Source organism: Corvus kubaryi, unplaced genomic scaffold (assembly GCF_017639235.1).
Source record: "Corvus kubaryi isolate FWS band 111438036 unplaced genomic scaffold, C.kubaryi_AGA036_p1.0 37322, whole genome shotgun sequence".
Taxonomy (NCBI): domain Eukaryota; kingdom Metazoa; phylum Chordata; class Aves; order Passeriformes; family Corvidae; genus Corvus; species Corvus kubaryi.
The window spans coordinates 5750854-5765560 of record NW_024581101.1 but is presented as its reverse complement, the minus strand read 5'-3'; the positions used below and the strand labels follow the sequence as shown (position 1 = coordinate 5765560).

The following is a 14707-nucleotide window of genomic DNA, read 5'->3' as shown; positions in this document are numbered from 1 at the left end:
TGCTTACCTTTACTTGCACTCTCCACGTGCTGCAATTCATCTGGAAATTTTAAGATGTCCCGGTAATTCTCCTCACAGATTTCTGCCAGAAAATGCAACAGGGTCGTTTTCTGATCTGATGATTTTGTATCTCGAATCTGAAAAGTGAACACAGGTGAAAACAATGAGAAAAAAATGCTTCAATAAAGTGAATATTGTAGATGTCGACTCATAAGCAAAACGTTGCCTACACGGGTTGCCTGCAAATAAACACATTTAAAAAATGAAATTTCTTGAATTCTCCATAATTTAGGACTACAAAAGGAATCTACCTTATGAAATATTTTAAAAAAGAATGATTAGTTTTGATGAGAACAAAACCTGAAGACAGTCCATAAAGTTCTGAGATTTTAGTATTGCCAGTTCAGAATCCCCCCAAATAAAAACCAGCTGTGAACAGAGATTAAACAGACCAGAATTTAGAATATTCCTTCAATGCAAATCCCTGAAATGCTCCGTAGCTGGACATTGTCCTAACAGTCAGAATTTGTATTTTGACCAGTCAGGTTAAACTAACTCCTTGTTGTAAATCCACAATTTTTTCTTGAAGCACAATCTAAACCACGCTGCTTTAGGCTGAAGATTTTGAGACCAATTCTATACAGACACAAAATAAATGAACCCTTACTAGAATACAGAATGACCACAAAAAAAGCAAAGGTAATCCTGACTGTAGGTAAAGGAAATTTAATACATCCAGCTGTATTTATGAAAAACTGCAGGAAAACTGTGCACAAGGTGAAGTAACAGGTAACTGTGTATTTTTGCTGTTCTTTCAACTGCAGAGGCGCTTTTTAGTGGCCTGAAATACATCAGTATTCTTGGAAGTGATAAGACACTGTTCTCTGTTAGCCTGAGTGCATGAACTGCTGAAATGAGTTTTTTTAGTTAAAAAAACAAAAAAAAACCCCAAAACCTGAAATAATTGTTAGAATACAGGACCAGTGGCATGTTTCCAATAAGCTCGTGGCTAAATTCCATGGCAGAGCGCACGTGTCCAGACAAAGGAACATCAGGAACTTAAGAGAATGAGAGAACGAATTTAAGACCAAATTTCTTAGTTTGCCCATTTTTGTGCAGATGTAAAGAAGGAATGTGTGAGTTGATGGAAGATCCAGCAGAAGCAGAGATTTCCTCTTATTCACAACAGCAACAGACAAGAGTAGGTGTAGGTAAGAGATTGAGACGCGTACACTTCACGTGACAGAGAGGATTAGTAATACATCTGGAAAGAATTGTTTTAACAGCATTTCCCTTACTCATCCAGCACAGTTCTTACACAGAAGTAAGCTGCAACATACACAACAAATGAAATAAAGGATTTATTTAAGAAGAATACATAAATGCGTGTGTAAAATCTCCTATTTGTTTTCTCATTCTCTAAATCACTTGAAGTTCTAATTCTATAATCCTCATGACAGGCTTGCCATCGATGTTCAATTTAATAGAGGCCTTTCAGCTTTAAGGATTACCCTGTTAAGAATAAATGAGTGCAGTGGAAAAACAGGCTTTTAAAAATATAAGGTATTTAGGCAATTAAGAAAGCAATTTAATTCATACCAATTCAACGATTAAAGACTAAACAATGCTCAGTAATGGTATGCAGTTAAAGGGCTTTCATGTGTTACATACACAGAAGTTCTTCTGACTTGAAAAAAATCATAGATTTAGTGGCTAAACATCTGCATGGAAAAAAGAAATTGCATTTCAATTTGTCTGTGAACAACAGTAGTGGGATTTGCAGTCTTTGATCTCTCTGACATCATCAAGTGGATAAAGCAGGTTTTTTCTAAATGGACAAAATTATTTTGCTTTCAAATTACAACAGAAACATGTTTTGCCACCAACAGCAACATCATAACAAGAGTCAGTATTAGCACCTTGTAGCAGACATTTACTCAGACCTCGAACAAGTTCACTTCTTTGGCCCAGTCATAAACAAGTCTCTGCTATGTGCATCCTTACGTTTAACACAATGGATACACACAGGTCTGCTTGATATTTAGAATCAATATCTGTAATTTAAAAATCAAGTCCTAAGCCAACTCATATAATGAAAAATAAGACAGGTGTTGTTTGAGTGTAGATTAGCACACCCCATTTAAATAAAAAACCAGAAATGAAAGGTAGGAACTGGACAGGTGACACCATGGCTGTGTCTTTACAGTCTCTGTGTTCCCATACTGTACTTGGATTCCATATATACTCATATTCAATAACCTGCTCACCATTTTAATGCAGTACTTTCTATATTCAGTTTTTTACTTGCAGGAATTTTGCCCAACAGATATAATATTCCTTGGCTTGTGAAGAACCTAATGGCTTAGCCTGATTTCTGCTGTTCTACACACTACAGCCAAGTTGATGAAAAGAAAAAAGAGCCCATTAAGTTGTGCTTACAAGACCAGGAGCTGGACTTTGATGAACCTCATGGGTCCCCTCCAACTCAGGATATTCTACCATTCTATCATTCAGGATAAATTTTTAACACTGTGGTGTTAAAATTTTAAAATACAGGTTTTTGAGTCTATGGCCTTTCTTCACCTGGGAGACAGAATTTGGAAATAACACATTTAGTTTAAAAATAAATTAAATAAATTAGTAGATCAGTGTGGGTTACAGAAAGCAGCTCCAGCTGAATGCTGAAGCATCAATTGGAGGGTCAATACCATGAGATCCACTGTTTGGGAAAGGATTAAAGGCCAAGATACACAGAGCATAACACAGCACAGCCATTCAAATCAAGGGAGACACAGAGCAAGGTGTTTAATTCTGTAAGCCAAAAAACATCCGCATAACAAAACTCTCCCCTTATGCAGAGTAAAGCACTTCAGCCACGCCAGTCACACCTTAACCCCCTGCCAGGATGGGTTTGGGTTCACCCCAGGTGCTTCTGGATGCAGCCTGCAGGTGTGGGGGTTAAACACAACAGCCAATGCAAGGAAAAATTTCTGCATGAACCATCACTAGAGCGACGCCTTATTATAGCTATAAAAAGCTCTCTATTGATTTTTATGAGACTATAGACCACCTCCTACCCTAGAAATCTTTCCCCCCTTGCCAGAACAAGGGCTGCTGGACAGTCCATGTACCCTCAGCAGTAATCCTCAGACTGGATAAACAGCTCGTCTCGCACTATTTGCACTATGAACAATAGAACATAATAGCACTTCACAGATAAAACACACATTGATCCAGCCAGAACGCTGCAAAAGCTTGATTAAAACTGAGCTGTTGGTCTTCACTTTAATTCAGCACCACAGGACCGGGAGCTGTACCTGCACATTCCTACAACAAACCTCTTTCCTTTCAGTTCCACTCCCCTGGAGCAGAATTTGGAACTCCTGAGGAGGCTCCTGCCGCACTGGGGGTTCCAAAAGCAGCTGGATCCTTTGTACATGTTAAACAAACACAGCAAAAGATTTACCTGGAGTGAATTACTGCAGCAGCCTCCCTCAGCCTGAGCACTTCTCCTGCAATATTTCTATTTTTACAGAGCATTTCATGCTCAGGCAGTGAAGATGCTCCAGTGCATACATGGGAATAGCTGGTCTCCCTTGCCAGGCTTGATACATCCCATAAATTCTGAGGGTGATGTCTCTTATTTGAACAAAATTAAGTTCTCTGCCTTCTGCCACAGGTCGTTTACAAATCATTTCTACCTTCAATAACATCATACGCTGCAATATAACACCCAGAGAGATAATCTGTTTTTAAGGATTTGCAATTACTATTCAGTCATTAGCCTTCCAGCTCAGACCAGACAGGCTGGAGTTGTGCTTTACTTTCTTTACCATGTTTTAATAAAAGTTGTAACAGAACCAGATTTCTGTGTATGAAATGACCAGCTCTGTTGTAAAAACATTTATTTTCCAAAACCAAACATTTACCCAGATCAATACTTGCCTTTTTACTTTTTTTTCAGACTGTATAATGTAAGTACTACATCTAGTAAACAGACAATTAATTTTAAGATTGTTCAAGAAACAAGCAAAAAAAAATCAATACAAAACTCTGGTTTTATTGAAAAGTGAATTCATCACATTAGGATTCCTCATCATGAAGTGTGTGTATTCATAAAAATGTGCACACAGACATCTTCTACCTTGCTGACAGCTGACAAAAAAAAATATAAAATTCTCTTATCATGAGCAGAAAGACCACTAAATGATAGTCACTGGTCTAAAAAAGGAGTTGTTATATCAAGAAACAAAATAAAGGCTCCCAAATTCTGCTAGACAAGCTTGAAGACTGAAATACATTCCTTAGGAACAAAAAAATAAATACACCTTAAAATTATCCAAGGAAAACTTCTAGCATGGTTGCAGTGCCTTCTCAAATTGATGTCACACACAATTAAAATTTTAAAAATCAAAAAAACTTTCAATATTCACACAACTTTAAAAATTTAGTAGCATCCAGACATCCCGTAAAGCACATGACACTGCCAAGGAGACCTTGCTCTTGCTGTTAGATGTCACTTATTTCTATCAGAGCCTTCTTCAGCCAAGAAATATAAATTAGAAATTTTAATTCCCAGCAAGGTGTCAGTGAACAGGACCCCCTGCCATGCTTCCACATGCCCAAGTTTTCATCTTCTCAGTGAGGGCCAGTTAGTGACCAACAATCATAAATTCTGAGACTGTTTGAATAATGAAAAAAGCTGGTGGGTGGCTGTAAATAGATATTAAAGCTGGTGCTTGTAAAAGATATCCCCATCTGATAGTTTAGTATTTTACACTCCTCACAACAGTTGAAAACCATAGTCTTAGTTCAGAAACAAAGCCAATAAAGTCATCTTACTCTTCTGAGTGGAAAGGAGAGGGCAGAGTTTAAATGCTTCTAAACAGAGGAACCAAATTCAATTATCACTTGAAAATAATCAATACACAAAGAAATCCATTACCCAAATATAAATTTGGATGATCAACAGTAATTTTAAAAAGTGTTGAAAATACTATGTAAACACCTCATTTCTAAAATTAAACACCAATGGAGTGGAGGGCAGCCTCTCTCAATATGATACTAAAGGATATGTACAGGTGCAAAAACATTTGAGAAAAAGTAAGTCCTGCAAAAGCAAACTATTATACTAATCTAATTCAAATTAGAATGGTAAATACATAAACCAATTATTTTAAATAAAAGAAAGTATCTTTTAACATGGAAAATAAACAATAAAGTTCAGTTGTAAACAATGCACGTGTCACACTGTCCAGGGAAACTGATCCACATTTCCATAACTTCCTGACATGCTCTGAGTTTGGAAGTCAGCACTGGTAATTCATAAGGTTCAATCAATACATGGAGATATTAATGATACAATTTCATGTCTGGATCTTGGCAAGATCTTTTTTGTTTCAATCACCATCAATGTCTGTGATTATTTTTAGCCATGACCTTATCACAAAACATACCTGGTTACCTAAATGCAGCAGCACTGCCAGCATTTGATTTCATTACGCAAAAAGTTTTTGAGTATTTTCTCCAAATCTCACAGGGAGGGGGTGAAAGAAAAAAAGCAAAACAGAAAAGGACATTTCCCTCAGAAATATCTACCTTGAAAACAAATTTTTAGAAGTTAACAAGCAGATTTTGTTTCTGAGGGTAATGCTGAATTAAATTAATTAAATAGCCATAGATTTCTGTCTGCATTATTTCCAGAGGAATTTAGCGGTAAGCACAGGTAACTTGGCCTCAGCAATTCCTCAGTTCAATAAAGAACAGTTTGCAGGACAAGTCAGTCTGCATCAGCTGTGCCAACAGGCAAGATCTGCTGACAGCAATTCAGAAATCCATCACCTGGAGTGCAGGAGCTCCTGCTCCCAGCCCTGCTCTGCTGCAGCACCACTCCTGCACACTCATCACCTCCCCTCCCACTTGGTAATGAGTGTTCTACTTCAAACATTCATTTCCCTTTAGATTCTGCTACTACCACAAAGAAAATGCAGCAGGAGATCGATGACAAAAATCCTTCAACTTGCCTTCTCTTTTAATAGAGTTATTAAAGAATGAAAATTTTTCTCAGGTGATGATTTTTACTTTATCAGAAGTTGGCAACATCTTTGCATTTAACCACAGCAAGCAGAGCCTTTCTCTGCTGAAATGTGCCAGATCACACTTGCTGTGTTTGAAATATGATTTTCCCCCAAGTTGAAATCTTGAGGTTTGCACCACATCTCATGGTGCCTAAAACCAGGACCTGAAATCTGGATCCTCTGATTAGACCAGAAGAAAAGCCTCTGCAAGTTTTATGCTATTTTTTTTTTTGGATCCATTTACAATCATTGCATGTCCTTAAAATAAAGATACTTTCAAGTGTGCTTTTTGAACTGAGACAGTGACGTTTGGATCACGACCTTACACACATTTATTTTACCCCATACACAAACAAGCACTGCACACTAATATCTCACTGCTCTGGATTCTGGAGTTCTTGGTGCATCCCACATTTTGCTGCCACAATTGAAGTCCAGCTTTGGTTAAAGGTTAAACCGTGTTCATCCTTAACACAGCTCCTTATTTCTGTGAAAGTGCTTGAAGGACAGCTGGGTGGGAGATGCAAAGACAGAGGAGTAACGAGGTATTTGACACACACAGGCTCTGTATATTCTATTGACAAGGTAAGTAAACAAAGTCAGATTGAAAACATTTGTTCTACTTTGCAGTCCAGAACAGACTCACAATGAAACTGCCTTAAATCCCCACTGCACCAAGACAGCTGGAGCAGGGACCAGCCTGGGAACACTCACTCTGTAGTTCCCTGTCCATTATTAAACACAGAGGTGCAGTCAGTAGATTACACTGACTGAGTGCTTTTCCCTGCTTTGGGTACTTTCTCCTGTGTCCTGAGTTTCACAGAGCTGCACTTCAGTGTTTTATGGCTGCAGCTTACCTTGCAGAGAAAGCTGATGTTGAAGCCGAGGGATTGTGCATTTCTGGAGCCAGAGTTCATGTAGTTCCCAAGGAACAGCACCAACTCGAGGAGCTTGCTGAAGCTTTCACTCTTCTTGAGCTCCTCACAGGCCAGAGTCACTGCCATGATGTCAGGTTTGATGTTGTTCACATGCTCCTCAAACATGAGCCGGAACAGGATCCCATTGAGCCGCGCCCGCAGCATTTTCACTGAGCTCATCTGCAAAGTGCCAAACATTACATCCAAACATAAAAAACCAAATGCTTATTTATGCAAAAAGCCTCTATTAAAACCCCCAATGCTGTGCAGTCAGCAAGCCTACAGTTTCTGTATGTTTTCATTGCCTATCTTGTATTTCCAAGCATCCCAGGGTCCTACCTCCTTTCTGTTTCAGACATTTGGCAAAAGAGAGCACAGCACTAATTCCTTCCTGCTCTGATAAGAGATGGGAGGTTATAAATCATGAAGTTGTAACATGGTAAATGACAGAGATACTAAAAATAATCTACAATCCTGATTCATTAATTTAAATCCCCAAGACCAAATTCACCAGGCTAGATAACAAAATATGGCCATGTCTTTCATACTTTGCACAAGTGATCAGAGTTATTTCCTCCCACTTAGCACACTGTAATTCACAAGAGAAATTTAAATTAGGAGAAAAATATGTACTGAGAATTTTTAAACCACTTAAAATTTTTAATTTAATTGCAAGAATGATTATGCTACAAATCTATCTCATTTTACTTAGCAGAACACAGAAAGATTTCCTCCCCAATGGATTCACCATCAGTGGTGTTCCTGAAGCACTTAGCAAAAGAAGCTTTGTTATGTGACAAAGCACAGATCTTGACTATCAAAACAAAGATTTCCATGTGCTCCTGTCTCTGTTGGCCAAAATTTTACCATGGTCCTTTGAGGAACCACGATTTTTCTACTGGTGTTATCTCCCAACAGCTACCAGCAGCAGCAGCTTTCACAGGAAGGACTTGAGTGGTCTGAATAATAATGAATTCATTCTAAAATGAACACAAACATGGAAGGCGCTCCAGATGGTCTCAAACAATTCCTATGATCAGGCTGGAACAAGGGAAAGGAAAGGATCAGAAAAGAAGCATTTCAGCATAGCTAGTGATCTTTTTTTATAAATCTCCATTGTCACAAATTTCTCTCTGAGCCTCCATAAGTCAAAATCACTGAAAGTCTTGAAACATTATTCTTCTAATCATTCTGTATTTCAGAAATATCGTACTGAAAACATCTGCCTTGAAAGGATCTACTTACACTAATCTGCAGTAGATGGAAATTAAAATTAAATCACATAATTTGCTTTAACTTTTGTAGAACAATCTCCAATTGCTGTTTTTACTCAAAACGGCACAGAAAAAGTTGTTGAAAGCTTTAGATCCCAAAACCAGAGTGCAACAAAACATGGATAAGCTCACAGGAGAGTGTGACAAACATTTGTGAAGAATAATCCTTTACAATACTTCAGAGAAGTGTCCTTTCTTTTTTTAATAGTGTGCAGTGTCATGGAACACTGATCATTTATTAGCTTTTGGCCACCAAACCAGCAGTGAGTTTTAATTTCACTCCCTGACCTACATAATATTTTAAAACTATCTTGATAATTTCCTAAGAGCTGTTTCATGTGGGTTGTTTCCTTAAAATCCAGAACATTTTAATACACATAATACCCTTTAGGTATCAGTAGATGAAGGCCACAAATGTTATTTTGGTTCCTCCAGCCCCACGCTGTTCTGGTTTTCCCTTTTGAGTGCCTGCTTCTAAATCCACGTGTTCAGTGGCTCAGAAAGAGTGAACACATATTGAACTTCGAGGAATCTCCTAGAATTAGGTATGGTGCAAAACCTACATGTACCTGGACAGCTCAAATTCTTTATGGCTCTAAATAAAATTAGTGTCAAAGGCATATAAGAAATAAGACATTCAAACAGGTGCATGGACAGCAAGCATTGGCTTCTGCTGCAAACAGTTAAAGAAGCAAGGAAATGGATATTTTTTTTTCCAGCTGACTGTCAGTGCTGGGCTGCATGTCATTATTTCCCCTTCTGGGCTTTCATAAAGGTCTTGTCTGAACTCCCTACCCAATCAAGTTCTTTATTCAGTTCTTTATGCTTTATTATCATCATTCAATTCTCAAGCCCTGTATTAAAACAAGGATCAAAGGCTACTGGAGAAAGGCAAAAAGCACAATTAAATTTGCCTCACTTGCTAAGAAAAAGATGACATTCCTCTAATAAAAATTTGTCAACTTACTAAGACAACTTAGCCTCTTACCTATGTTATACTGAAGTTGCCTTTTTTTCCCCAGCAATGTTCTAGGAAGATTCATTCTGCAGCAGCTCACGAAATTACAATGAGGCCAAACAAGCAGCCAATAAATTCAATTTAAAAGACTGAATGAGTCTAAACCAATGGAGGTGCAATAAACTTGCACCATTCTCCCCACTTTGTCTGCCTCCCAGCCAGGACTACTCATGACAGCTGAGCTGGTTAGACAGGAAAAAAAAGGGTCGCAGAATATGCAAGTTTATACAACTAAGTTGGTCAAATTTAGGCTTTTATAATACTGAAAATGTTCATCTGGCACAGAAATGGAAATGCAGCTCCTTACTGAAGTTGCAGCTGTTCCCATACTACAAAAAAATTAACTCTTGACCACAAGGCTTACATTTAGAGTTCAGGTAACATTCTGCCTAGTGAGTTAATCTGTTTTCCTTGCTCTACTTCAACAGCAATGCAAACTTTCCTTTACAGGAAGTTGTGATGCCTTTTTTGATCCCAGGATGTAACTTCACAAAGTCCAAGTAACTAATCAGAATATATAATTGATTTTAACATGTCATCTAAATTAAAATGCAGTTCTAATTTTCATTTACAAATCAGCTGAATATTAAGTTAATCGGTCTCTTCGAATAAGTTAATCATTTACTAAGTATGGTTTTTCTTCACAAATTTTAAGCAACTTATTCCAACCTTTATTAAATTTGATGGGCAAAGTGATTATCCAATTAACATATCTTAATAATTAACACACCTAAATTTACATAAAAATAAGGGTACACACTATAAATATAATTTAAGACAGTCTATCTTCTATTCCTAATATCAAGGTTAAGATTATTATTAATGCAAAACTCCAAAATTTATTTGACACATAGGAAAAAAGAACTTCAGTCAAGTGAAGAATTTAGGTTCAGCTGCAATTCTTCCACTTTAATGCATAGTTCAATGATATCAAAATGAGAAACAAACCCAGCACTTGAGCACCAGTAGTGCAGTTAGAGGCCTCTAGAAATGAGACAGAAGCAGGACCCATAAGGACAAGCACTGCTTTTTATTACCCCAGATGGTAAAGCTGAATAAGCAAACAAGCTTCAGGAAACTTGGCTCCTGCATAAGGCAAACAGCACCATTTGGAGATGTTTGATTAAGCAGTTTCTGCTAATTAATGTCACATTAAGACTTGGAAACTCTCTCAACTTCCTACAGTCAGTGTTTCCTCAGGAACACAAATCAGTGCCACAGTGATCGTGGCCATAATGGGACTGCTGGGCAATGAGGGCACTTCTGTGGCTTTTTCAAGAAGCTAAGGGAAAAGCAAGGCCCATCCAGTTTCAGTCCAGCAGGAATCCTAACTCAGAGGAATCCTTGAGCCCCAGAGATGGAAAGCAGCATGTTAACCCAGAAATACCAGACAAGCCAGGGATGATGCCAAAAAAGAGAATGTGCGTCAGAAGGAGGGATCAATGTGGGAAATGATCCAAGTTATCAAGACCAGGGTGAAACACTAAGGAATTTACAGCAATAGAACAGAGGAACGTCTTTAAATCAAGGTCATTATGCACAATTTGGCCAATTTCTTTGCTGATTTTAAGCAGGTAACTGAATAGAATTCCCAGACATCAGAGGCTTCCTTTGTCCTGATCCCTCCACCAATACCTGCTTCCATTGTGCATTTCCCTTAAACACACTCCAGATACTCTCCCTGCACAAAACCTGAGTAATTTCTCACTGTCTGACAATATCTAGGTAGGGGGGAAGATACACATACAGAGGTGGGTGTGTGTATATATATATATATATATGCATATATCACAATATATTCTCACACACAATATATCCATGGATAAATTTTGGTCTGTCTAAAGACATAATAGATTGATATGTTTATATTTTTAAATATATATTGCATGCTATTATTGCTTCAAAGAAAGTAGCAAATATGTATTTATAGAGATTTTTAGATTGTTACTGATCAATAAATGGTAATGTTTTACTACTGCAGTTCTTGCAATGAGACTAACTAGTGTATCGCTTCTATCAAAATTCCTCACCTCTGTTTGGAAAGAAAAGATTTTTGGAACTTCATGCCATTAAGTATTAAAAAAAAAGGAAATCAATAGGCTAAAGTTTTTCAGAAGAAGCCGTTGATACCTTTCATTTTCTAAATCCTCCACCAAAATCTCATTAGGACAAATCATATTCTGTTACTTCCCCAACTGAAAAATAATTAAAAAAAAAAATCACTCAAAAGGCACTTCTGAAGCCAAATTATGCTCAAATCAGAGCTTTTTAGAAAAAAAAAAGTCTTTTAAGAGGCCTCTATTTCTGCTTTAATGCATTTTAATGTACATAATGCCTCAAAAATCCAGCAAGAGCAAACGTAGCTCCTGTGGAGTTGGGGATAAGTCCTGAGCACGTTACAGAGGCTCTCATCATCATTCTAATCTCTTAGGCTGACGAAGGGAAGTGAAAACAGGAACTCATTTGCCTAAAGACTTAGGAGGTCTTTGGAGGGCCAGGCAGAAAGCGCTTCCCAAGGCCTGGCAGTCAGTCAGTATCTCACCATCAGCCACCAGCGTGGATTAAGTAACTTCTGCAAATGCTGGCATTTCCTTCCAAGAGAGGGCCCAGCCATTCTAACACTCAGCAGCCCTGCTCTTGAACAGATCCAGGGACTGAAGGCTGCTGCAAAGAGCAGAACACCAGCTCCAGCTCAGTTCTCATGTAAATTCACACCTCTCCTCGAGCTGTTTTGCAGGTTTGTGTTTGTATAAATACAGATATTTTATATGTGTATGCATACATACATATCAAATATGGATATGGACACAGTAGCTCTTTCAAATTTATTGGAGTTGTCAATGGCATGGAATAACTAGGTCTTTTATGGACTCTTGGAAATTTATCTGCTTGAAGCCAGAGGGTTCTTCAGAGCCATTTAATAAACATTCAAGGCAAGACACGCAGACAAAAGACTTGGTCTGGCACAGGAGTGCCTGTTGCTTTTAATGGCTTACTGTAATTCCTTCCAGAAAACCACCCAGAATCATGGAATCAGAGGGGTTCACATTGGAAAGGACCCTAAGGACCATCTGGTTCCAACCCTGGTTGGTCAGGGCCCTGCCCAGGTTGGCCTAATACATATTAAAGAGATTTTTTGATTATTACAGCAACTTTTTCCTACTGCAGGTCTTGCAAAACACTAACAAAAAGATTTTATCCCTAAATTTGTTTCTTTTTATGTGACAAAATGGAACTCTGAAGTCAATCATTGCACTAATACATACCACAACTCCAAATTGCTCTGGCTCAGCAAGATCGTTATATTCATCCTTTAATTCAGCTAAGGCATTGAGTTCTTTCTGCTCAGGAAGATTCTTCACCAGGTTCTAAAACAAACAAGGCATTATATCAAATTTGTTACATTAAACTACCTCAGAGATTAAAAATAACACACCTAAAATACCACAACATGGAAATGCACGAGGAAATTAGGGGACGCTTATTTTATTTATGCAGCTTTAACATTATATAAACATCAAATCAAAGCAGCAATTATTTAATACAGACATCAACTCCTCTGCTACAGTCTCTGATTTGAAGAATGTATTAAAAGGTTGGAGTATAATTTTTCAGGGTCTGACAGCATCAAGGAGTTTTTTTCTGTTGACAATCTCTTTGCCCCAATGGTTGCATCTCACTCATTAAATATTAATCAAGAAATAACTGGTCTGTGTAAAACATGACAAAACTAGCAAAAAAAAATATTACAATCATTAGACATTCAAAGTATTTGTGCACAGAGTACACTTAAAAATACCTTACACAAAAAAGGTCAACATCCCAAAATTGTACAGATCTTTTGGGTGGCAAATATACAGGAGCTCAGGAAAAAGCTGAACTTGCTTGAAATCTTATTCATGTCCCCAAAGAAAATTGTGAGTTATTAAATGCTCAAAATACAGATATGCTAAACATATAAAATATTTATATTAAGACTGAAGAATAGTTTTTTTATTAAATACTCAGTAAAAGTGTAGATTGTGTTTAAATTTTCATATATATATACCAGTTAAAGAATTACATTATTGTTTTGATTTCAAGGGAAAAAAACCCAAATTTATATTCAAGCAAGCATCAATAGGAAAAGTTATGTGCCTGTTAAAAAAGCAACTAGCACTGCAAAAGCACTTTTTTTTCAGCTATAAAAACCTTAACTGGAAAAAATCTGTACTATTAGAGGCAGAGCTGTCTTTTTAGACCAGCCCAATCATGCCATCACTCTTGCAATATTTCTTATTTGTTTTGAGAATTTGATTACTGATCACTCTGCCAGGCTTGAAGGAGACATTAAGGCTCAAGTTGGAAAAAGGCATCAGTCTAATTTGTCAAATTTGCAAGTGATAACAAACTTAATTCTCCGAGCTGAAAGAATCAAACATTCACCCATCCTAATAAAAACAAAATAAAGATGACAGGCAGCCTCATACAAAACATCCCTGTTACAGAAAGAATTTTATACTCGCACTGAGGAGCTACTGATTGTCCCAGCAAGCAGAGTTCAACACATGTGGCACAGAGAAACATCAGATTTCCCTCCATGTCACACAACTGAGCTGGAGCTCTGTGCTTACACTAAGCATGTTTCCTTTCCTGTTAAGCCAAACCCATGTCCCACAGATTTCTACTTGCAAAAAAAAAAAAAAAAAAAAAAAAAAGGAATGATCTGTAAAACATTCTTGCTCATTTGATTAATTGTTTAATGCCGGTAAAGATCAAAGACATTAACTAATGCAATTTTCTTAATCTATTTTGATTAGTTGGACTGTTTACCAAATGTTGTCCTCCAGAATTTCACAGTATTTGTCAGAAATGTAGATTTCATTGCAAATTAATAAACTTACTGTACAACACTTTTTCCATCAATGCAGAAATACAAGTACCTACTACTAACCCAGCTAGATTTTCAGCTGTGTAACCAATATCTGTTAATGTGCTTGATTGTTTATTTTTCCTCACCCACATTCTTTCTTGGGCCAGAGCCAACAGACCAACTCATCTTACCCTTGTAACTAGGAGAATTTGGCTCTACTCACTGCAGTGCCTTTTTTAACACATCTGTATGTTTACATTCACTGCATGTACTGAATAACTGAAAATGAAGATAAAGCATTCAGTGATCACATGTTCAAATCCCTGTCAGTACTTCAAGAAGCAGTTTCCTGCTGTGTTCACTGTGATGCAGGTTTAAATAAAAATAAGGTAAATAAAAATGGTTTACATGAACATTAAAAGGAATCCAAGGTTGACATTAAGAGGCTGTAACTGTCACTCACTATTCCCTGTCACAAGGTCCTGAATTCTGTCAGACATGGTGCTTGACAACTGGTTACAAGAACTTACTTCCTCTAAGACACTCTAGGAATGGAAAACATTTTTTCC

The 14707-nt window shown here is 37.4% G+C and overlaps 1 protein-coding gene across 4 annotated transcripts in view; it reads right to left on the bottom strand.

Annotated features, from left to right (window-relative positions):
• Positions 1–14707, bottom strand: part of DIAPH2 (diaphanous related formin 2) — a 184472-nt gene that overhangs the window by 103360 nt on the left and 66405 nt on the right. For all 4 annotated transcript variants that reach the window (XM_042029287.1, XM_042029288.1, XM_042029289.1 and 1 more), the window contains 3 exons: positions 12553–12654; positions 6935–7174; positions 8–137 (listed from right to left, as the gene is read on the bottom strand). In XM_042029287.1, coding sequence (XP_041885221.1) covers positions 8–137; positions 6935–7174; positions 12553–12654 — 472 coding nt within the window. The remainder of the gene's footprint in view (positions 1–7; positions 138–6934; positions 7175–12552; positions 12655–14707) is intronic.